A 25,655-nucleotide genomic window follows, 5' to 3' on the forward strand; every position below is an offset into this window, starting at 1 on the left:
TTTCTTTTCGATTAACTGATGGAAAGGTTCCAGTTTGTAAATGTCTTTTATTACAATCATAATAGCACCACTAGGCCTCCAGAGGTGTTTAAATGTGTACGGTCGGAGATCTGAAGGTTGTGGTCAACTTCAGTGAACACCAGCACTTCCCAAGTGAGGACGTCCAATCCCAAATGCAGAACGGCATTTCTGCAGCACAACAATCTTCCTTCTCTGCAATTTTTTTTCAGACATAATACAACTACAGGGCAAGGAAGGTCAAGCTTCCTGTTGGGGAGGTGGGCCATAACTGCTGGACCCCACGGCAGATGAAATCAGAGCCTCAGGTTCCTGTGAGGGCTTCTGGGCTCTGAGTGGGAGGGCCCCGCTCCTGGCAGGGGGCCACGCCTCTGGGCCGAGCCCCTCGCCCGGGTCCCGGGCTTACCTCCAGCAGACTGGCTGGGCCCGTTTGGAAGGATCACGTCCGTGGTGGGTCCCGGACTTCAGTGGCGAGGGAGAGGGCAGGACAAAAGGAAGGAGACGGACCTCCTTCGTGCCTCGCTTATGTTGGGGAGCGGTGTCAAGAGAGACGGTTCGGTCTGGAGGGGGGGGGGGGCACTAACGTTACAGCATGCGCCTCTCACAATGAGTCACTTCATAAACAAGAACTACCTAAACAAGGCAGAGCAGCAAAACAAACGGTCTGAAAAATGCAAAGGGGTCACGATTTTGTTATTCTCCGCTTCCTCGCACGATATTTAGCGCGACGCAGAGAGAAACAACCGCGGCTCGACAAAAGCAGACTCGCGACTTGCGTCACGAAGCCAACCGACCGATCCGAGCATCGAATCCAGACGGGCTGCGTGGAAAGGAAGACTGCCGTAGAATCTACAAGGCTTTTGATGTGATGGCGGAGTCCATGACCGGGATGGCAAAGGCAGGCCGAGAAGAATCGCCGAATGTGCACAAAGCAGTGACCAGGTTAAGGAAGCAGCCCCTCGTTATTGGAAAAAACTACACTCCTGCTGTGATCTTCCAATAGCTAAACAGGAGAAAAAGGTCAGATAGAACAGGCCTGCACATTGAGATCATTGTGCCATCTAATATTGCATTTATAACTCATGCCTCATGTGTCCAGATATTCAAATGAGATGAATGTAGGATTTCGTCAGGCTGTGTTAGGGAGCGGGAAAACGTGAAGGCTCACAAAACATCACACGAGAACCCAAACGCAAGCCGTACCTCTTTGATAGCAGACATCTTGACTTTTTCATAGTAGTGCAAGGGGGCGTGAGGCGTGTTCATGTCGTAGCCAAAGCCAGCAACAGCGACCTCGTCGCAGTTATGCAGGGCCATCGTTATGGCGACGGTCCCAGTGTTGGAATGTTCTGTGGAAAGAAGGGGAGAGTTCAGCCTTCTGCAGTATGGCGTTACGGTTCTGCAGGGTATCTTCTCTCTGCCTGGTCATCTGGTGCGTTGTTGGTACCCATTATTAGCAGAACCACCTACTGAATGCTTAAGTGTAAAAAGAACCCTCCGTACTCGAATGAGTGACTGATGGGTGTTTAAACCAAACCAGGTGGACACAAAGCAAAATGCATTAACAAGATTTTAGAGCAGCTCAGACTGGACGTGCACTGCAGTGTCGCGCTGCAGTGGGCCTGCTTTTAATGGGGGGGGGGGGGGGGGGGGGGGGGGGGGGGGGCGGCGGGCCTGCAGTACGCTGGTGCACGTGAGGCACCCTGGCTTTGTTCACGCCAGAGGCTGTTAACTCATCCTGAGCCGCGTGTGATTAGCAATTTGCTTAAACAGACCCCCACCCGCAAAATGCCAATTTCAGAAGGCAGACCCCGACTTCCTTGTCTCCCAGGGGTGGGGAAACATTCGCAATCATTAGCCCACAGCAGCCTGGCTTGCACACAGGCAGACACATGCATGCGTTTGGAAACACACACACACACACACACACACACACACACTTTTCCTCAGTCAGTGATGGGTTTTGGGCTGTATGCCCACCCCCACCCGGCAGGTGAGCGTTAGGAGGGCTCTAATGGGGGGTTGGGGGGGGAGGGATAGGATGTGTCAAAGTGTATCCCGCCTTGATCAGTCCCGTATGGGACAGCTTCCCCTCCGGATCTGCCCTCCTACCCGCACAGCCTCAGGGGCCCTGGAGTGGAGGGGTCGCCCCCCCACCAACGTGCTCTGCACATGTCGTGCAGTTCAAAGAGGGCGGCTGGTCTTCAGGAGGTGGCCGACCCCCCGGCCTATTCCAACCCCATCTCGAAGCGCTCTGTAAGCGGCTAAGCCGACAGCTCCATCGAGCCGGGCTCCGTACGGCCCCAGAACCAAACCTGGGCGAGCCTCCGTAAATGTGAGCACATGGCGGTGGGGAGGAGCCCCTCCTCCTTTGTAAGATCTAATTTCCTGAGACAAGACGTGCTGAGCCTCGGTGCTCCACCACTTCACCCCAGGTGAGGAATCTGCGGTAAGGTTCCCGTTCAGGATCTGAGGCATGTCAAACACACTTCTGTAATGACTATGCACACAGTCAGCTGCTCTTTGCCCCCCCCCCCTCCCCCCCCCCCCCCCCCCCCCCCCAAAACACAGTACGCATCACGCCTGAGCAATGCGTGTATTTACTCGTAGGACATAGATCACAGCGAGATGACATTACCGTGGCAGACTGGGTAAACATGGTACCTTTTTACCAGCAGATGACCGAGGGAAAAAAAAAGAAAGAATAAAGAGCAGAGAGCTCCTCATGATGAAGCTTCATCCACTCTACTCGAAGCCTGTTCTGTGACGCGCTCAAGCCGAGACATTTCTATTGACGTCCTCGAGCATGAATCTCTGCGCTGTAGCTTTCGTGCTTTGGCCGTGTTTTTGAAAAAGTAAATAAATAAATAAATAGATAGATAAAGGCCTCCGTGGATTTGGTCACAGTTCGAGGCTAGAGCCGTCTCTATGAGGATTAGCCATGCTTTCTTTGACCTGTGGTCACCTTCGGAGTAATTACGGCCCATCAGAGGAAACATATGCCCATGGCTTCCCGTCACCCCCCTATTTCCATTAAAATTGCTTCTTGGAACTGCCTGCCAACATTAGCTGTAACTGACTTAAGTCTTCCGATGCTAAAAATATCAGTTCTTTTTACAGGTGTCTGATCCCTTCAATCTAAGTCTTTGCTGACCTACACATAAAACAACCAATGAGGCCAGGAAACGGGTGATCTTTAATGGAATAATGAACAGCTTTAATGGAATCAAGAATGCCCCCCCTCCCAAAGATGCTGGTGGTCCCGACACTTACCCCTTTGCCCATAAGGCCGTTGTTCAGAGGCAGGCCAATGAACTGGAAAGCAGCTTCCTGGATGAAGTACGGGTTCAGGATACGCATTTCCCAGGGTTCCTTGGGCACGTAATGGGCCACGGACTTCCAGAACCCCTCCGTCCCCTGACGAACAGCCAAACACACAAAGGCAGACTCAAAGACAGGTTTCCATTACCGCTGCGCCGAGACGTCGGACTGCAACATGAGCCAAATCAACAACCTTTCCCCTTTAATAACGAAGCCGTGGTTATTATATTAAAAGAAAGCTACAAGATTTTTTCTTCCATAAACATGAGAAAGGCCGTGGGTCAGAAACCCAGAGCCTGCCATCGCCGCATACAGACAGGGCAGAAGAGGAGGACCTGGGGGGGGGCGTGATCGCCGGGACGGCTTTCATTAAAGGCGAGGCAGTGCGTCCATCCAGGACAGGGCCTACAGGAAGCGGACAAATGAGATCCTGACCCGCAGGGGCGTTCGGGGGGCGGCGGCTGCCCCCGGGTCCTCCCCTGCCAATTACTCAGGAGAGTAGCCCAGCGCCACAGCTGCGCAATTATTCAATCGACAGCCTCGCACTGAGATCATCGGATGGCGGATGGCAGCACCGGTACCGGTGTGGCGGGGCCGCTGGCGCGGGGCCAGCCGGGTCGTCCGACGTAATGGGAGTCACCTGTTCAAATAAGCAGACGCTGCCTTTGATATCGTCAAATAATGGGTGCGGCCGTGGTGCCGCGCGAACGCCTTTGAAGAGCCTTCCACACACCCCCCCCCCAACCCCAAACTCCCCTACGCCATCCCCAGTGCAAGCTACAGCAAGAACCACATCATCTCTCCTGTCAACGACGGGTGGGGTGGGGGAAGCGGAGGCACGAACAGAAGGTCTGGGGAACGCGGCAGGTGGGTGAGCGGATTGCGGAAGGAGAAAAAAAAAATTCACCTACGCCTGAGAAAATCGCACATCGCATTCAAACGCCGTCCCGGCCGACGGAGACGGTGGGCGACGGTCAGGGAAAAAAAAAAAAAGGCGGCCAATGTAAACGGCAGACACAAGCAGTGCGTCAGAAATACCAGCCCTGGGCTGTTTGGCAAAAACGAGGGCGAACGATCGTTCGAATACGGACGACGCAGGAAGCCCCAGTGTGATCCCTATACAAGCTGCTCAGACATGACAGTTCTGGCGTTCCACCCGTGCAAGAGGGCCAGGATGCAAGGGCAATCTGCTCCAAATATCATGGAGAGAGAGAGAGGCTTAATTATATAAGGGTCTACTGCATTCAAACAGTGCTAGCACAAACACGCAGGAGACGGGGAGTGGTAACGAAGCATCTTTTAATCCAGTATTTTTTTTTTTACATAGCTCCAGATGGTACAAGGAAGCTTTCAGATCCTTTCAAACCTTCAGACCGCATGATGCCATGTGTTCAAATGTGGCCTATTCAGTGAAACTGTAGCGTAAGATGAATATGGCTCTTATCCCAACGGTGTCATTTTCAGGCTGTCAGGGGGCTTGGGGGGCATTGGCCAGACTGGCCTTTCTACTGGGAGCATGAGACCACTGGGCAGGCTGAATTTTGTCCTGGGAGCTTGGGACCATTGGCCAGACTGCCTTCCTACAGGGGGTGATGGTCTGGCTGGTACACGCAGCCAACAGGTTGGGAGACGGACCAGCCAAATACACGTATGGTCCAGGAAGGTGGTAAAACTCAGACGTTTACTAGCTGTGAAGAGGCCATGAGGGACATCACAGGTTACGCAGTCCTCTGTGCCGAGGAACTCTAAATAAATATCTCTTCTCATTTAAAGTTACATAACGCTTTTCATTAAAGCTGCACAAGGGAAAGAATTTAATAAACTTCATATGAAATCCAAGTAGTTGGATGTGTCCACTCTGACAAGAGTTTTGCATTTATTATGCTTAAATACTTTAACTTCCTCCTTGTCATCTATTTTCATAGCTGGGCTTCGGGTAGAGTCTGGTTCATGTTACATCCCCGCCGAAGTTAGACATAGCCATTCTAAACATAGTCCAGTTGTTGAAGTCCTCCTTAGGTCCTGCCTGGATCTAGAACAAACACACCTCTTACAAGCATTCCTGCAGGGAACCACAGACAGAAACAGAGGAGAGGGAGGAGAGAGAGAGAGGTGGGGAGAGGGAGGAGAGAGAGAGAGAGACCCTGACGGATCACCTCTCCCTGCCCTCCAGACCACGAGTCGTTTGCGGTGGAGGGCTGCTAACGACCGAGTCCCTCATCAAACAAGGCTGCCCCTGTAACTGATCCGTCCAATAAAGAAGCAGGTGACTGAGGCCTCCCAGTCCCCACACGCAGCTCCAGCCCGCCCGTAACAAGCTTCCCAGCATGGCCGCCCAGTGTTAAATCACTCCATAAAAATCGCAGGCCACATCGCCCGGCCTCTCCCCGTCCCGTTCCGCTGCAGAGAGCGAGCGGCCGAGGGGGGGAAAAAAGGTCGTGTGCAGCCGCACATCTGTGCTGAGGCGTGCGGAGTTTCTAGCCCACACCGGGTACGGAGAAGCACGGGTGGAGGGGAGCCGCTACAGCCCGTGCACCATTCCCTCCAGTGGAAGGGAGGTGTCCAGTTAGGTGCAGGGGAGGGCAGGCCAAGCGGTGGGGATGGGGGGGGGGGGGCTTGGCTGCCTTGCTGCTTTGTGATTGGGCAGAACATGCCTCCAAAAGCATGCCAGTCAACTCGGCCACGAACATGCGAACATGCTGGGTTAGTGTCTTTTATTTATGATGCAAACTGTGAGGCAAGTTGAGTGTTTTTTAGAAAATATCTGAACCAGAACACCACTACTACCGTGTCAAAAGTCCCCAGCTAAAGAATTACTGCCACAAAAATAGCACGGCACTTTTGCATAATGGCGTTGTTGGCTTTTCCACTTAGTCCTGAGTTATCAAGAATCCTGGATTAGGAATGAGCGATCACAATAATCATAAAGCTCGCCCAGGACTGGCAAAGATCCCTAAACCCAGGTGCAGATGGCTGAGAGTTCCACGTTTTGCAACAGGCTGGAGGGTTTGTTAGCATGTGGAAAAACAGTTTCTGACATGTCTCCCCATACACTGTGTTTATGCTCTACAGAAGTCGACAAACACACCAACCGCATAACAGTCGCAAAGAGCAAAAGTGTGAGCACGAGCGAGAGGTCTTCCATTACGAATCTGCTCTGCTACCAAACACTTGAGCTCAAATGGACCCTAGCAAGGAAGAGTGGGCATCTTGGGTGGTTCGATGGGGATATCAATCCAGGCGGAAAAACCGAAGACGTTGTTTAGTGTCAGCGGTATACAAGGCATCTTGAGATAAGTGAACAAGGCAACAGAAGGCCAAACAACAAGGCCCCGTTTCAAAAACAACTGCAGTGCAGGTCGTAAGTGAGTGGACAGTGGTGGTTTTTCGTTGTTTTGGCTGTATATATCAGCACACTGGGTTTAAGATGAAACGAAGACCATGGCAGCTTTAGTTTAAAGATATTTACATGCGTTATACACATCCCAGCCATGTCGATAAAAACACATTATATGTACTCGTGCTAACTGTCTACTGTGTTTGGTACACTACCTTACACATGTGTATTATAGTTGTGTAGTTATAGCTATAGACCTAGAGCACAACTGACAATGTTATTTGTGTGGTAGACAATTCTCATTCCAGCATCAACACCGATGTATTACATGATGAAGTATAGCAGTATTATAAAGGCATCAGTGTCAAATCTGGATGAGAGAGACTTACCACCCAAAAGCATCAAGTCAAAGGATGTCCAGTAGTCAGACGTTAACCACCAGGTAGGGTCTGAGGATGGCTGGAGAAAGTTTGTGAACCGGAAAAACTCAACCCCCATGTCTAGGGAGGTAGAGAATGTCTGAAGAACCCAGCCCCCTATGTCTGGGGAGGTAGAGAATGTCTGAAGAACCCAGCCCCCTATGTCTGGGGAGGTAGTGAATGTCTGAAGAACCCTGAAGAACACTGCTGAGATCTCTGGAGTACTGTTCAAGATGTAGGAGCAGATGTTTCAAGCACTCCAAAATGAACACCTGTCTGACCTCAGGTTTACCACAAGATGGAAACCACCCAAAATCCTCAAAAACCAAGAACCATAAAATGACCCCATTGATACTTCTCATTCAAGAGTACAATCTTCAAAATAGCTACCAATTTTACAATCTGTCCGAGAAACCTTTCCATCAAATGATTTCATGTCTGCAGACTCTTATTTTCTTTTAATTGTTGTAATGCAATATATTTAATTCACATGGTAAATACTACTGTGCGTTTCTCCATTCTGTAAAACATTAAAAACTGATACTAGACAGGGTGCAAACTATGATTAATTCAAATGGTATAAAAACTACATATTGAGAATATTTGTTTATATTAGATTAGTAACTATATACTTTAAATTGACTTCAAATTGATTTCAAAGCATGTTAAATAAAACCAGTGCAAGATTACAGACTCTTACTTATATGGCTAATCCAATACAGATTAAAGCAGCCTGGAATCATAGAGGACAACCTACTGGCAGGCCGTCAACAATACTGCAATTCACTAGCAAAAAAACATCAATTGCCTCATTGTCCAATCACGTACAGGCTGCAGTGTACGGAAAGTGACTATATACCAGGAGGTCTAGCGGAGATTACTGTGGCCTACATCTGCGTTTCTAAGTGAATCTCAACACTAGTTAGCCAGCAATTTGAGGAGATCAGGGCTTTGATCATTGGCTGCTCCTGGGGTTCTCAGGCATGGTGGGACTGGACAAATTTAACAATTTGGAACTCCAGGAAGACTTCAGAGAGAAACTTGTCCTGTCTCTGCAGGCTACAGAACAGTGGAGGGAAGGGGGGGGGGGCACAAAGACAAAAATGTCAGCTGGCAATCCATGGAAATATCTCTGGTAATGTCCCCGCCTGATGGACCACTCCACAGGTGCTCCGTCAGCACCACCCTCGCCCCAACCCTCACAGGCCATACGCGCGGTTCTCACACACACGTTTTAGGAGCAGCTTTGAAATGTGCCGATTGAGGACTGAAATGTGCTGATTGAGGATTGCTCGTGCCCTTTCTCTACCAGAACACCACTGGATCCACAGGTGGAAAAGAAAAGGAGGGAGTGTGTGGGGGGTAAACAAACACACAAACGAATGCGTTAATTAAATTCGCACCAAGAACTGGCAAGAGTCATGAAAGAATGGGTATTACCCCACAGTGAAGAACCCCCCCCCTAATAAATGTATGCACAGCCACAACCAGAAAGGCAAACAGGCCATTTTTGCAGGGTTTCCTGTTTATCTTTAAAGTTATATTTAAAGGGTCAATAAACCTGGGAGGTTTGCTGTTAAAGTGAAATGAACTGCTTTTATTGTGGACACTCCAGCCGACCGTGCTGCTTGGAGAGTGTGCCTGTAAGAGACGGAGGAACGCTGGGGGACAGATGTGCGCCTGCTGCCTGAGTTGTCATGCACGGATTGCCCATGAACACCGATATGATGGCAGCTAATGCTAGGGCTGCACAATATATCGTTTATTAATCGCTGATGCGATATTGGCCTCTGCGATACCGATACCGCAGAAGGCGGCAATATGCAAATGAGTCCTGTGACCAATAATTACTACTAATTGTGTGCCCACAACATCGTGATCATTCATAAATATTCAGGACTGCTCTGTGGGTGATTTGATGACACAAAAGTCCCATTAAATGTTCCACCGAGGATTCGATGATGCATATTAACTGGCAGGATGCAATTGCATTATATAGTTGTGTTATTAATCATAATGTAATATTTTTGTGCATATTGTGGAACCCTAACTAACACTATGAGCCAGCCACACATTAATCAGGTTTTGCCACAGCACGCAAGGTAGAAGTGGAAGATGTGTTTGTGTTTTGTGCTGTTTTGGCAGGAACAGACATGGCTGTCTGAGGCACTTTGCCTCCTTGTGCTCCTTACCAGCTCTGACCTCTCACCTTTACGTCATTGCACGGGGGTCATTACCCCGTACCGTCACCCTGTACCTTCACACTCCCACAACAGAACACGCTGCACAGTGATATCTATTCGCAGGTTCTAGGAGCAACCTAGACACAAAGCATTCTGGGTGGCAGAGCTGACCCCTGCCACACGGTGACTGGACACAGCAGAGCTTGGCGGAGACTTTAGGTTGTTAATTCTTGTTTTCTCCTGGCACCATGTTCGCATACTTATTTACACACAACTGTTGCGAAGTAGAACGTTTATTTAAAATGTATTTATTTAGAATCTATCCGAGCACTTATAAGAAAGTGCACTCTCCTAGTGTAACAAATATCCACACTGCAGTGAGCACTGCTTCAGTTCCCCATCGTCTTAAAAACAAAGGCCAGTGTCACGTTGAGGACCCCGGCCCCTCCCTTTTGGGTGTGTGTAAACGTTGTCCACGTGCTTTGTCTGCGTCTGCGGAACTCTGTGGTGAAGGCTATGTTGTGTGAATAATGTGTCTCACCTGTGAATCGTCTCGTAATCACATGGGGCTAATGTGGTCTGTCTATTTAATGTGCGCTCGCGCAGTGTCTTGTGCTCGTCGTTGTCTAGAGTTTACACGTTGTGTTTGTGTGAGTGTTCTCCGTGGCGCAAATTGCGCTATATTCGTAAATAAACGCAAAAGTGACGTCAGTCAAGAAGGATTCTGTGTCTCGTCTTTCGCCGACCCACAAACGTCACAGAACGACGAGCCGTTTTCGAGACAGCAAGAACGATGCCAGGCTACACAACCCGGCCAAAGAAGAGCCAGCGCCCCAGCAAGCGGCATCACCACGCTCCCTCCTCGCCACCGCGCTGCGAAGCCACACCAACCTTGGAACAGTTGGAACAGGACCCGGTCTGCGCGTTCCAGCTGGCTTCAGCACGGGCAACGACCGACCCCGAGATAGCGGAGATGATCCGCGAGGGGGCGGTACAGACTTGGCGAGAGCGACAGAAAAAAACCTCCTCCATCCCGCGCTCTTTCTCCTCTGCGGGTAGGATCCTACGTGTTCTGCGCCACAGACACTACCCCAGAGAGCGAGTTTGGGGAGGAGGACTCTGAGGAGGAAGGTGATGAGGAAGAGGGCTACCCTCCGTCTCTAGGCGAAGCCTCCACCGTCGACTACGGTGGGGAGGGGGAGGAAGCCTACCCTCCGTCGCTAGACGATGTCTCCACCGTCGACTACGGTGAAGAGGAGGAGGAGGAGTCAGAGGAGGAGGACTACCTCCCTCCGCCCGTAGTTCCCTCTCCCCCCGTCGAGGAGGGCGAGGAGCAAGAGTGTGACGAGGGGGAGTACCCCTCCCCGTCGGACTGCTCCGCATGCCCCGAGGAAGACGGTAGGGAGGAGGAGGAGAATGGGGATTACCCTCCATCCGAGGGCTCCTACACGGAGGAGGAGGAGAGCCCTTCCCCCTCGGAACTGTCCGCCGGGACAGTGAAGAGGAGAAGGAGTCCAGAGGCGGGTTCGTCCTCCGAGCTCTCCCCAGCCAGCGACATGGACTGTTCCCGGGGTGGCAGCTCGGGACAGCCCATGAGCTGGAGCCGTGGCAGTGACAAGGAGATGGAGACGGAGGAAGCCACTCCCACTGCCAGGTCCGGAGGGAGATCCTCGGGCGAGGAGGGTTTCCCGTACGGCCCACCGAGGGGTGGGACCAACCGCGCTGCACCTGGCGCGTCGGCCAACCGCGCTGCACCTGGCGCGTCGGCCAACCGCGCTGCACCTGCCACGTCGGCCAACCGCGCTGCGCCCGGTGGAGGGTTTGCAGCAAGGGCAGGAGGAGCACCGCCCACCGCAGCGCCTGCAGCACCAGTGGCTCCCGATCTCACTCCCCTCATCGCTCTCCTTCTGGCGCGCAGCCTGGCGCCTATTTCATGTGTGTGTGTGCCTGTGTTCGTAAGTCTACCCGTATGTGTACCTAACCCCCTCTTCCCGTTTGTGTCTATGTGTGTAAGCATGCCTGTTTGTGTTTTCGTGACCGTGCCGTTGTCTAACGTCTTTTCCCCTGTGTTCCCAGGGAGGGTGTTCTAGGCGGTCCGTGGCGGACGCTTCCCCGAGGGCGGTCACCTCCCAGACGCAGGACTGAGCGCGTCGGATCCGCCCATCGTCGTGGGTTCGGGGCACTCGGTCCTGTTGGCACCCCGGGACGGGTAGTGCCCTTGGAGGGGGCGTCTGTCACGTTGAGGACCCCGGCCCCTCCCTTTTGGGCGTGTGTAAACGTTGTCCACGTGCTTTGTCTGCGTCTGCGGAACTCTGTGGTGAAGGCTATGTTGTGTGAATAATGTGTCTCACCTGTGAATCGTCTCGTAATCACATGGGGCTAATGTGGTCTGTCTATTTAATGTGCGCTCGCGCAGTGTCTTGTGCTCGTCGTTGTCTAGAGTTTACACGTTGTGTTTGTGTGAGTGTTCTCCGTGGCGCAAATTGCGCTATATTCGTAAATAAACGCAAAAGTGACGTCAGTCAAGAAGGATTCTGTGTCTCGTCTTTCGCCGACCCACAAACGTCACAGCCAAGAAGCGTTCGACACTAATAACGTTAAAGCAAAATAGCTAATGAATAGCTTAAGATGCAAAAGAGCACAGAATTACAAAATAAATGATTAAGTAAACCAGTGGGGTGTCTTGAACAACCGAGGATTGAGAACATTAAATAAATATATAATAAAGCATAAAAATAAAACTGCTTCTCATGTAACTAGTGAATAACCGGGCCTGGTACCACAATTGTGTCTCTGCGCCATTGATGGCTCCTTTTCCTTCTGGTTCCATTTCACGTCTGTGTTGTATTTCAGAGGTGCTTGTGAGTCACCTTTCCTGGAGACTGTGGAGTAAACACAGCCACGCTTTCTCTAGGCATCAACACAGAGCAGAGTTCTGGCGTAAACAAAAGACAGGAGACTCTATACAGCCCGAATTCCAGCAGCTGAATTTCAGCACGAAGACCGAAGTAAAAGCAGCCGGAACGGAAGCGTGAAAACCTGAGGCCTGGGTATCCGAGCCCGAACCCCGAGACTTCTGACAGCCAAGCGAACCAACGGGAAAAACAGGATAATGGGAAGATTACCCAAAAAAGAACAAACGCTCAGCTTTCAGCCTCTACGACTGAAACAGTCAGTGATTACCACTTTAATAGAAAGCGTGAGAAGCAGATAAATACGCGGCAGGAGCAAGATTAGCAGGTAAAGGTCGTTCTGAAGGAGAGATGTTCACATGGGAGCTGGGTGTTCTGTGTGACTCCCGAGACCTTTTAATCCGGTTTACTGTAATCGTACTGGAAGGCAGCTCGTTATCTACACCGCCTTCATGCTGGAGACCCTTCACTCCCCCCAGGTTCACCAAAAAAGTCTGAGGTGCTTTTTTCTTCATGGGCAGAGGAGCCTAACATAAGCGATCTATGCTAATGCTGTATGTTGGAGATAAATGATCCCCCCCATCCCCCCTCAAAAAAAAATTTAATTTAAGGAAAAAAAAAAATCTGAATCTGAAGTAAATTTTTTCTTTCTTTTTACATTGTATTACACAAGACTGTCACCACACACAGCACACTGGGTATGTTCATGTGAAGGTATGTCAACACACACACACACACACACACACACACACACACACACACACACACACACACACACACACACACAAAAACCCATCTGTGTGGTGCTGAATAGGGTGATGACTGTGGCTATTGACAGGTCACTTTAATACCAAGATTATGTATATGAACATATGCCTGCAATTTTAGTATAAAATCCATTAGCTTCCAGGTGTGTGTGGGGCGAGTCTACAGGTTTGGTCTTTGAAAAATAGCTTGCACATGTTTGGAACACGGTGTTTAAATGAACTGCACATGCACTGCAGCACTGAGTTTCAGGAAGACTCTTCCACTGTGAGCCCCCTGATCTGGGATCAGTTCTTTTCCTGTTCGTAGCAATCATACTCCCATACACAGTTCCTGGATCATCTCCAGAATCAGGCTTTGAGTACACACGTCCTGTTGAGTCAGGTGAGTGTTTTTGGTGTTGCGAAAACATCGGTCTCCGACGCCGTCAACAGTGCCTCTTCCTTTCAATGCCCTAGGGGCACTGAAGACACACGCATTCTTTCCACCTGCTGAGTGTCCATACCACACAAAGCAACGCAGAAACAAATCACTTCAAAGCTCCTGCCAGCCACTGTTCAAAGTTACATTAGCCTGTGGGGCAGAAGAGACTGAAGAGGCAGTTCTAGCGGAGGATTAGTCCAGAGTCTATAGGCGTGTGCTTTTCTAAAGCTAATTGTCCACACAGTCACATGTGCCTTTGTGTGTTCGTGGCCTCCCACGAGCTTGTCTGTCGGTGCGGGACAGCAAAAAAACAAAAAACAAGAAAACAACAAAAACAAAACCCAACACGGCACAATGGAGCCGCCTCGCTGTAACTGCGGCTCGCACAAACCTTGTGTCCTTTTTCCGCCAGGTATCCAACAACTTGGAGCAGGAAGTAAAAGTAGTTTCCCCACCCCCACGACTGCAAGCCGCCCAACGCGAGATTCTCCACAGATGCCTTTTCCGCTTTCCCAGACGTCCCCCCGGGTCGAGCCCAGGTACTGTTGCCGCGTCTCCCAAACCTGGAACGGATGGCTCGCCGCCGCTAAGGACATGGGGGATTATGGGTGAGATTATGTGCGCCTGACCTCGCTATCAGGCCTGATTACTGCCTTCTCGTGACCGAAGGGCACGTCTCCAAAGGACCGAGTGGAAACGGCAAGAACGGAACTTCTCGCCTGGATGTTCCACTCACTCGGGTTTGCATCACACAGAAAAAAAACATAATATCCAAGTTCAACTTTTTGAAAGCCGAACAAGGGAACGTGTTGGGTTCCCTGAGCTGATATTGATGTATCTACTCTCAGAATCATTATTCATTACGAATGCACAACAGTGATGGTCTTCATTTATCAAGTGACAACCACTTAAAAAAAAAAAAAACACTTTAAACATGATACCCTTACAACTTAATACATATACACAGGTCACACTGAAGACCAGCTGTTGCTAAACATCTTTTACAGCTGTGTATTCCTGTCGTCCCGAAAAAGAAAACAATTACAAAAGAAAGCGAGATGAACCTTACATAAGCAAGGACGTCTGGTGTGTGTGTGTGTGTTAGTGTGTGTGTGTCGGAGGACTATGGCCTCCTTCTTGGTCAGGCTGCACATTGACTTCAGCAATGTCCTCCCCAAGGCTGCCTGCATGACCCTACGCTCAAATTAACTGACTAGATTATCCTGATCAAATACCAAATTGCTGTATTCCACAGAACAGCACACTTAATTGATCCCCCCCAGCGTGATTTTCGTGGTGGGGGCACCCCTTGTAACAGCCGTCATGAATGTTACGGCTGAAGTGGGGCTCTGGTGACCTCTGACTTGGAAAGAGGAAAACCGTGCCACTGAGATCAAAGGCGATCTTCCAAACAGCCAAGGGCGCCTCCATTATCCACGTTTTCAACTGTCCTGTCCGTTGCAATCCGACATCCTGATGGTGGGACACACACACACACACACACACACACACACACACACACACACACACACACACACTCGCACAGCTGCAAGGACCAACCAGGCATGGACGCCTTTATATAAGACTGTGAGCAAAACCAGGTGGCACAAAAGGAGGGAGGAAGGCGGCCAGCGCTTCCACTTGGCACACTTTCATTAAGATGGCAGCCAATCAAAAAACAATAATAATGAAAATCTAAAATGAGGCCTTGACCTGCAGAGGACATGCTCTCTCCAAAGCGACTAGGTAAGTGCGATAAGAGTGGATTCATTAAAATTGACATCCCTTCGCGGATTGAGATAAGAAGAACTTCATTCGGCCGTGCCCGGCCGCCTCTGGATTACGAGGCTAATTCGCCAGCCGTCAGTCAAACCTGGCACGGTCCAGTTTTAGCGCTAGTTTGGACTGGCGCCGGAGGAACGACGTATGAAGCCTTCCTCAACACGGGCCACCACAGCGGCTTCTGCCGGGACTCTTTCGCCTTCATAATTGCATTTCAAAGCTTTTAATTGTGAGGTAAGTCAGACATTTTAAAGGAAGAGGGGGTCTTCACCCAAACATGTGAGGCAATGGTTGTGGAATCACAAAATCTCATGAAAATTCTAGCAATTCCAACCTACTGTTTTAGATTCAGCAATAAAAGGTGAAATATACAAGATGTACAAGCAAATTAAAACCAGCTGGCATATCAGTTCACGTTTGAGTCAAACCGAACCCTCCCCATCCACCGAGTCCTAGGACTCTTGGACTCACCAGCCTCTCCCTGAAGATCAAGTGTTTCAGCCACTTGAAGTCGAGAGGTTTGAAGGCAGAAAACACAAAGAGAGAGTCCTTCTCATAGCGCTCAGCCTTCTGGATGGCCCCCTCAGGGTACGTTATCCTCATTGTGGTCTTGGTGCCCACATCCTTGGTATAGCCACTCACAGGAGCTTCATTTAACCTGCAGACACCCCGCCCCCCCCAACATCGTCACTGTTCTGTAATACGGCAATGCATATTCGGAAAACTGAGAAATCTTATGTTTTCAAGATATATGCAGATGTGAAGGAGCTGATAAGGTCATTGCCTCAAGATCTTACCCACTGTCACAAGCAATCAAGTTTTGAATCAAGCAAGTTGTTTTTTTTATATTGGAGCAAGATTCATCTGACCTCCAACAAGATCTCTTCAGTTACGATTTGGCCTACGTTCATGGACTGAGGAAGAACCTTCAGCCAATAACCCCACCCGGCACACATGCTCTAAACGTTCATTAAAATGTTCTTACTGTATGTAAATACTCACCTCACCACTATATCATATTCATCAATACGGGAGCCCAGAGACTTGTTGGCAAGGATTCCTCCATTTCCTATTATTATACACCTCTTACAACTTAAACTATAAAAGAAAACCAGAAACGTACAAACAGGTGACAATCTCATAACCCAACTCGTATGTCAATTTAAAGGTAAAAGGTAATTCATGAATAATAAAGAGGGTTTTAGTAAGGTTTCACGTATATATGGCAACCCTTCATGTACACTTCTGCTTACCTGTCAAGCTTTGGTTCCAGCCCATAATGCTTTGTGGCAGTTAAAATCTTGTCTATGATACCTTCTGCAAAGGAAACAGAAGCACAACAACCAGCCAAGTCAGAGTCGATCAGCCAAGCGAGCGCGTCAGTCCCACGGAGCGTCAGGACGGGAGCATCAGGGCGGGCCGCGAGCATGTCGGTCAAGCCCGTGCCGCCCGGTGGTCCGACGCAGAAAGATGAGCGTATTGCGCAGCTTTTGCGGGATGGTTTATTAGGAAGGAATCTAGGAGGAATCTAGGTGATGGAAAAAAAAACGACCTGTAAACCTGGAATGCAGGTTTTCAAACAAGCACATTCCTGTGACAAAGTTCACAATTTAATGCCCTCAGACGCTTTGAGGGCGTAAATTTACAAAAGATGTTTGGTCGTGACAAGCATTCCTCCGCACAGGCCTGGCAGAACATTTACCGAAGGCGGACACCACGGTCCGTCTTCGGATATCAGCGGAGAGACACTCAGCTTCCCAGCAAGGGCAGAATAATGCTTATCCACCAAGTACTTTCTTAGAGGTGGTTCACTCTATAAAAGGCTGAGGACTGCCAGCACCTCAACGTGTGCGTGGGAGTTGGAGGGATCCAAGCATGAAAGACTGGTCATACCCCACTGAGTAGCTCATGACTGCGAGTACGAGCACACACGCCCGGTCGGTCTGTTCTGGCCTGTCGGTAATCACAGCTCATAAAGACCCTTTCATACTGCAGTGCTTCCTCTGTTGTCATTTATATGAAGTCTTAAAAGTCAGTATAAACGCTGAGGGAACGTCACTGCTGAGCACAAGAGCTCCTCGAGACGGGCGTGCTTTGCAAGACGGAACAATGCCTACCTCTAATGGTGATGAGCGGTGCAGTTCAGATTTGACTACATAAACACGATGTGGGAAACAAACGACTCAGGAAGTTGATGCACTTTGAGAGGTCACTCTCGTTTACATCGATATTAACAGTCAAAATGTCCCGAGGGCACAAATAAAACAAAAGCACAAGGCACTTCGACTAATTGTGAGTAACAGGTACAAGTCTCTCTTCCGCTTCTTGCGACGGCGGTAGTTTTGTGCGTTGTGGAATTCCGTACCCAGGCGACGTTAACAGCCACCCTAGGCCTAATGATTAAAGAGCCGAACTCCAGCGCAGTGTGTTTGCAGGACTCGCCGACAGCTGCCATCATGCATCAGTAATGCCAGCGTAAACAGCGCAGAGACCACACCGAAATTTACTGGGGCAGGTTCCCTAAAAACTGCTTTGAGCAATGGCCACTAATCGTTTTCAGATAATGGGATAAACACTTCGGCCAAGCATCTCTCAAAGCAGTTTGGACAAACGAACCACTCACCTTCCATATATACTGTTTTGGCAATGGGGCTCAGGTTCTGAGTTATAGTTGAAGGGCCTGGGTGTCACATGAGCATGTTCAGAATGTGTGAGGCGGCACAAGCAGCCACAACAGAGACATTCGTGCCACGTTTGATGGCAGTCAAGAAAGCAAGTAAAAAAATATTTTAAAACACTGCGGAGTATTTTATGCCGGTCGTAATGTGTGAATGTGTGTTAGGGGTGGGCCTGACCTAAAGAATGACTCATCAAAAAGCATGTGTCCGCAAAGTAAACACACCAAACCCAGCTAAAAACCACTAGAGAATGGTTACAGGTCATTTAGGGCTGTTTTAAGTGACTCATCTTGAGTGACTGAAAACATTTGAAAAGTTGCACAATATGTGAAGCAATAGACCCAGATGCTGTGACAGTGGCAAAAAATACGACAAACCATCACGAGGACGAAAAATATTTAAAAAATAAAAACCCTGTTATAACTTTGTCAAAGGATCTTTTTCTCTTCAGTCGTCTAAGGGGTTCGGTGGTACTTTGAATTGTGGGGCAGAATCAATCGTAGGTGGCCGAAGGTATTCGTTTACACTAAAACTGGCAGCGAAGAAACATCTATTTTTATGTTGCCCTCACACATGACTGCAAAAGCTTTGTGCAGGGCCTATTCAAGACCCACACGTATCGCCTCTCCAAGTGAATAAAGCCCGGCACATACTTCTCCCACGATCCGTGGAGGAACGGGAAACCCAGTGTAAAGTAAACACGGGATGCTCTCTTTAGAAAGCCTGCGTGTGTGCGGACACGGCAGCCCTCGTAGGCACACAAAGGTTACATTCAGCGCAGGGCTGCCTTGCAGCGGTGGGGAGTCTGACAAAATGTTCAAATCTAAGCTATCTTTGCAGATGGGCCGGAGTCGAATCGCATGCTCTGAAGCAGCTGTGCATGGCGATAAAACGGGCATTCACACGTACAATGGTGGAACACATCGGCTACCTTAAGACACCGTTACTTCATCGAGAGGGGCAGCGGCCAACACAATGGTTCTGTTCTTTGAGCAGGTACGTTTCTATGAGGCCTGTTTTTGGGCTTTGATGATTGCAAGTCTTGTGTTACCTACGCTACCATAAGATAACAATAAAATGGTAACGATAACGCTGGTGCTACCAGTTAGCAAGCAAGTAGGTAGCTTAATCTCATTAACATTTTGCCTAGTCATTCTAAAAATACTGTTTTAAGTGAATTGTTTGTTTAGAATTCTCGTACAACAGTAGTTTAACTATGTTAAAGGTAAAATTTAAATTGATGTTAATTTATTGACTCATTCAACACCTTGGGGAATGATGCATAATGTTCTAGTACAGTAGACCAACTGTATGCTCTCATATCTGAATGCATAGAGACATACAGAAGCATGCCAACAGGTCTATTGCAATAAAAACCATGTTTTAAAAATGGTGTGCTAATTCTTTACAGGTGTTGGGGGGGGGGGGGGGGGGTGCAGCTATGACATATCAGATCATCAGAGTAGGGTACGTAAAAGTATACAAAATGTGTTTCCAGGATAATAACAAAGGTTTCCATACCTTGAGTCTTGAACCCAAATGGAGGTAAGTAATTGGTGACTTTTGCTAAGCGCTTGAAGTTTCGGTCGAGGAACATGGGTGCTGGCTTGACAAACCTGCAAGTCAGAAAATGACAAAACATGACAATGTGCACCATTCAAAACACTGGAAAAGCAACACAAGAGAAATTAGAACCCTAGTTCCAAAAGTCCCATCAGTAACGCCAAAAAGTCTTAAATCAGAATCACATTTTTGGGGCACAATATCACGCCAGCAATGTCTTGTTCAATGGGTCTGTACAATTTTTTCAGAGCCTGGTGTGTTATTGAGGGGGGGGGGGGGGGGGGTTGTCTCCAAGAGGTCAACGCTCCCAGCTCCTCTCTGTTGTGACCTGTGGTCAGAGTTTAAGACAGCGGGGCAGGAACAGCATGAATGAATCACTGGACCGTGCACCTCTTCACCCCCTGGCGATCACGGGGGGCGAGACCCACACCGCAGGCCTTTCCCGAGTCGGACCACCCCTCTCTGCTCCTCCAAGCGTGGTCACAGGATGGATGCATGCACCTCTGCCCTGTGCTCCCTGCCCATCATCCGTTATCTACAGAGACCGCCGCCAACCAAACTGGTTTCTCTGGACATTATGGAGTCACCGAAGGGGGGGGGGGGGCAGGCCAGTAGCCTGGCCTTCTTTTCTCAGTCCAACACTGCAACTCGACATGCACGCTTGAACTTCTGCCAGGATCTGCTAGACTTCACTATCAGTTTCTCTACATTTGAAGGGCCCTAAGCATTTAGGTCAGTGCATCTCGAATCCGGATTTTAAAATGAAAAACCATTTCCTGCTGGCTCACACCAGACTGAACACGAAGGAACATGGGCTGGTGGTTTGCCATTTCTCTGTAAGGAGAAAAAAAAATTGTTCTGTGCAAGAAACAGGAAAAACGTACATATTTTATTTTGTAATATGGTTTTCTATTGTTGAGTTTACAAATGTACAAGTCCTCACTCGCGGTCAAAATTTCAAGTTGCCATTTTCAGTATTTACTTTCGTTTGCAAGATCATGCTTATACAAATCGTCTTTTATAAAAGCTCGGACTGATCTCCATTGACTATTTCATGGGGAAAATCTAGAAAATGTATGACAAGATCTAATTAAAGGATAATTTACCACCAAATATGAAAGCTCTGATCTTTCATAATGAAGCACTCACAGAGAAGAGGGATTTCCCAGAGACACATCATGTTCCGTGAGCTGTTGCCTCTGCAAGTGTGTGTCCATACAATGGATGTCTGTTTTTATGACACTACTGACTCAAAGAAGCAGCTTTCCCTCCAGGTCCTTTAGTTTAAATTAGCATCAGTGGGGCTAACAGGGAGGGCACAGGGACATTCAGTCCTAGCTCCAAAATGATCACTTCATAGAAGGTGATGTGAAAGTCAAGTTTCCACCCAAATCTATCAAATGAAGGTTTTGTCTTCCACGTCTTAGCACTGCTAGAAGACCATCGGAATCGGACACATTTCGCCGAAGTCCTGTGGATGGGGTTTTTTCGTTATCAAGATCTCTTCTTGGTTAAGTAAACCAGCGCATGAAGCACAGAGCTCATTTACTGGGAGTGTTCAGACTGTAGAAAGCCAAGGCTTTGGCCACAGGTCGTTACTCTGCAAGCTCTTCAAACTACATTTTACTATTAAAAATAAGAAAGAAAGAAAAAAAAACATCGGAAATGTGGGGGAGAAGGAAAAAAAACATTAAATAAAGAAAATGTCAAAGTGTAATAGCAGGAAATAATGTGGGTGAGATGAATAGTGCAACTATTGGCAACTGTCTAAACCGCAGTAGATAAAAGGGGGTCCATTTCATTTACTAATAGCTTAAGGGACAGAAAACGTCCCACAGGGTCAGGGGGAATAGAGGCAGAACGGCCACACCGGGCCCGGTCCTCACATCACCTGACAAAAACAGACGCAGTGAGCCCCTGCCAAAACAAACTGTGATTAATTAACATGTGCCTTTTGGGTTGCGGGGCGAGGCCGCATTATAAATAACTGGGTCCAAGGGCTCTGGGCCCTCAGACAGACAGGGGTCCCGAACAGGAGGCCCGTGCATATTGTGCTCATTTCCTCATGGCTATCTCTCACTGGGGGCTGTATTTTCATAACCGCCCACTCAAGTTCACCCGAGACATGTGATTTAGAGCTCCAATACAAACAATTTGGGGGGGGGGGGGGGGGGGGGGGGGGGGGTGTAGGGGGGGAGGTGTTGAAAATAAATTGGATTCCAGGGGTAGGCCAAGGACCAAGAGTAGGCCGGGTCCACCACACTGCACTGTGCTATGCTGCCTGGCCTGGTTATATCCCACAGTGGCAAATGAAATCCTTTTGGGAAGGATAAGAGGTAGGACCAGGACTAACAACCTGTCTATAATAATGCCATTTAAAGAAGTGACAGGTGAACTTATATCCTTAACAAAAACACTGGGATTTATGCATTACATCTGGGAATGATTTCAACAAGATAGCTAGATAGAATCTTCATCAAAGATACTTTGCAATCAGTAACGCTTGCTTTTGTGTATTCAAAACCAACATTTATCACATTAATATTACACCAACACGTTCAATTCACATCAGTCACTATGCTTACTAAAGCAAACCATTACGTTTGTTGGTGTGGGTTGGTGTTCACAAGCTGCAAGCTTTGAACCTGAAAAACGCTGACTGCGAATTTTTGGGTAGTGTCGATACCAAAATAGTCAGTCTGAACTCTGAGTCGAAACTTTGGCCTTAATGAGCTCTCAAACACAACTTTAATTAACGTATTCTAAACATCGTTATAATGTTTTCATGTAACAGAGGCTCAAATGGTTCCTGCTGGTAATGACTGTGGCAACAGTTCATTTTTGCCCCTGGAGATAAACAGTTTTTTTATACACTTTAATCTGTCACATGTGTTAATTAGAAGCATACTGAAGGCACCATTAACACATGTGTTCGTAATTGGAGGAACAGTTAAAATGTCTCAGCCACTAATTCAATCACTGTTCTGTTTTACAAGTCTCTAGGAGGCTGTGCTGTCACTAGTGAACATTGGATTTGAATGTTCTATACACTCGTAATTTATTTCCAGTTTAATTTAATTCAATTTATTTAATTTATGCATGTGACATGGTTGTTAGTTTCCAATATCCAAAAGGCCGTTTCAAAATGCCTCACATGATTGGTCAAGAGGTGAAGCCTAAACAAATCAACAGTGTCGAGAGAAATGAACCACAGATGATCCATTTTTGACCGCTGCTGTAATGGAAAAGAGAGGTTTCCACCAGAGGATCGATCTAAGGACCGGGAAACAGTCCGAGTCGAGGAGTGACATCACCAAGGGTTCCAAGGCCTTGACCGAACGGAAGAAGCCATTCCATCATCTGGTTTTGACAGTCAGATTCCCCCACACGACTGAGGCACAACCGCTGGCCGCTTCCCACAAGAGAAGCATTGTGGTGCGAGCAAACCGAAGGAAATGCTTCTCTGTCATGGGCACACGGTCACACATTAGCTTGGATTTAGAAGATCAGAGGTGGAGACTTCTGTTCAGTCAGGGATATGAAGAGCTTAGCCGCCGGGGCTTCGTGACTGAGGGATGAGATAGCGTCTCGGGAATGGCGGTGGCCACGCAGGGAACAGCACGAGAACGCAAGGCACAGGAAGTCTGCCTCTAATCTGGTGCGAGACCGGGCTGTTTAGGCTTGATCCCGCCCACTGAAGCCCATTAAACAGCAGCTGACATTCTCGAAAGCAGCAGCAACAGTACCACTTCATACAAAGGTCAACCCTCCCCGTAAAATAACGACGCACATTAACAATAACATCTTTCCTTAGATTTTCGGGATACCGTAATGAGTCAGTGCTGGCTCTTCTTCAGCATGTGCCTGACCGTACGTTTAAACAAGGACAATTACCCAAACTACCCCTCATCTCCCAGTGCTTCTGTCCATGAAGGAGTGGTACTATGGTTTAGCATTTGCAGTAGTGTGCTACGTACACAGTACTCCATTTCAGAACAAGCCTATGCTATTATTATTATTATTACTATTCATTAGTTGCAACCAAGCAAACCTTGCTCAGGCTAAATGATCCACACTGCTGGGTTTTCTTGGGTTCAGTCACTATCACAATTAGGCACCTGACTGAGCAGGGGGGATCCCCAATAGAAAACACATTTAATGAGATAACAGACGCTCTACACCGGGGGTGCCCAATACGTCAATCGTGATCTACTGGGCGATCGTGAAGGAAGTGAGGGTAGATCGCATGGCATTAAAAAGTAGGAGATGAATCACCGGCTATCATCCATCTGTACTGACAGTTGGATTTTGATTGACATACAAGGTAGCCAATCTGACGTCTGAACTTCTGACCACCTACGCATGCGCGTTAAACCACGGTAACTACTTGTTACCTTGCTGCGTAGCTAGCCTCCAATTTAAACTAAATGTAACAAAGGGTATAAAAATGAGTGCCGTAGCTCATCCGAGTAAGAAGCCTAAAACCTACCACTTCATACAGAATGGGAGAAGGATTTTTTTTCACTGTCATATTCTAAGTGTGTTTGCCTCATCTGTCAGTGTGCCGTTGCTATTCCAAACAAGGGAAACGTGGAGTGGCATTTTCGGATTGTTCATAAAAACTATGACATTGACTTTCTTCCGAAAAGTGAGCTGAGAAGGAGAAAGGTGAACAAACTAAAATACTGGTTGTCGGGACAGCAGTCATTTTTCTCACATCTGACCACAAAAGTGAAGGCAGCCACCGAAGCATCATTTTGGGTGAGTCACTTAATTGTTAAGCACAAGAAGTCTTTCCAAGAAGGAGAGATGATAAAAGAGGGATTTGTTGAAGCTGCCAATTCCTTGTTCCGAGACTTTAAAAACAAATCGGAAATAGTATCTTCAATCAAAGCTCTCCAGGTATCGAGGAATAGTCACACGGAACTCTGAAGCCATGGCTGAGGATTTGACCCAGCAACTTTGGAAGGATATTGCAGGCTGTGAGTGTTTCTCAGTACAATTAGTGATACTTCAAATTACTTTATAAATATAAATAAATAAATAACCTTATTTATCATAAAAGGAAAAAAGGAAAAGGAAAGAAATAATACACAATATTAAATAGTAATAATAATAACTTAAATAATCATAATATAGAAGAAATAAATTGTTTTGCATTTTTTATTGTAGGTAGATAATTTTGACTTGGTATTCTTATAAGTAGCTCGCAAGATGAAAAGGTGTGGGCAACCCTGCTCTACACCAACACCTGATGTAAGCAGAGGAACTTGACAACTTTGAGAAAGTTGAGCAATTCGCTCATCGTCAAATCATTTCTTTTGCAAAGTGTATTTTTTGTAAATCGTACAGTTGGTGCAAAGAGTACATCATAACTAAGCCAATAAACATTATAAGCATTTAACTTTTAAGAAACACTTGAACCCTTCGACTGGTTTCCACTGCATGGCTAGTGCCTAAACCAGGCCTGCATCTAAACTTGCAGGAGATCCAGCCATCATCGAAATGAGCCGCATGGAGCTGGGCGTCTACGAAGGAACTGGGAGTTGGTGATGGGTGGAGAAAATGCGTGAAATGACGATGCGAGTCTCACTTTGGATAGATGGCCGTCATCTTGGCAGCGGCGTAACCGGGCTTGCAGGTCCCGCTGCTAAGGTTCCCGTACTGGTGCATCAACTCCATCGGCCTGCGGACGGAGGGAGGGTGCGGTTACTTCGTTAAGAATTGTGGGAGGTGCGCCGTTCGGTTCTTTAAGATGGACGGCCACAATATATATAAATTGTAACTGTACTATCAGCATTGCTTTAGGTCTAAGCCATACACACTCCAGACTAACTTTTTTTCCCATCACTAGTGTATGTACACAACATAAACACATGAATGACTTCAAAGTAAAACAAAGAGGGGACAAAAAAAAAGAATGAATGTTTTTCTTTTTTACACCTCTGCTTTAAATATTTCATTTGTTACAACACTGTAGATGAGCAAGCCTGGCCGTGCGGGGCTGAGAGTCTGAGATGGTTTACCACCAACACCAGGGCTGTCTCATTAATAACGCACAATACACAATGAGACCAGTTCAAATAAACATGCTGGAAGGAGACAGGCCAACAGGCACCGAGCTTGAGCGGTGGTTGGCTGTGTGTGTGTGTGTGTGTGTGTGTGTGTGTGTGTGTGGAAGAGATGGAAGTGGGCGAGGACAGATACACACTAGCTGGACCACCTTGGGAAAAGACGGCGTGAGATCGTGGTGT

The 25,655-nt window shown here is 48.0% G+C and overlaps 1 protein-coding gene across 1 annotated transcript in view; it reads right to left on the reverse strand.

The window, feature by feature from the left end:
- Positions 1 to 25,655, reverse strand: part of st3gal3b (ST3 beta-galactoside alpha-2,3-sialyltransferase 3b) — a 50,126-nt gene that overhangs the window by 2,567 nt on the left and 21,904 nt on the right. Inside the window, 8 exon segments of the mRNA XM_076981476.1 lie at positions 1,222 to 1,349; positions 1,352 to 1,367; positions 3,292 to 3,435; positions 15,632 to 15,818; positions 16,163 to 16,258; positions 16,414 to 16,477; positions 19,360 to 19,454; positions 24,995 to 25,087. Of these exon segments, the coding sequence (XP_076837591.1) occupies positions 1,222 to 1,349; positions 1,352 to 1,367; positions 3,292 to 3,435; positions 15,632 to 15,818; positions 16,163 to 16,258; positions 16,414 to 16,477; positions 19,360 to 19,454; positions 24,995 to 25,087 (823 nt within the window).

Source organism: Brachyhypopomus gauderio, chromosome 19 (assembly GCF_052324685.1).
Source record: "Brachyhypopomus gauderio isolate BG-103 chromosome 19, BGAUD_0.2, whole genome shotgun sequence".
NCBI classification, from domain to species: domain Eukaryota; kingdom Metazoa; phylum Chordata; class Actinopteri; order Gymnotiformes; family Hypopomidae; genus Brachyhypopomus; species Brachyhypopomus gauderio.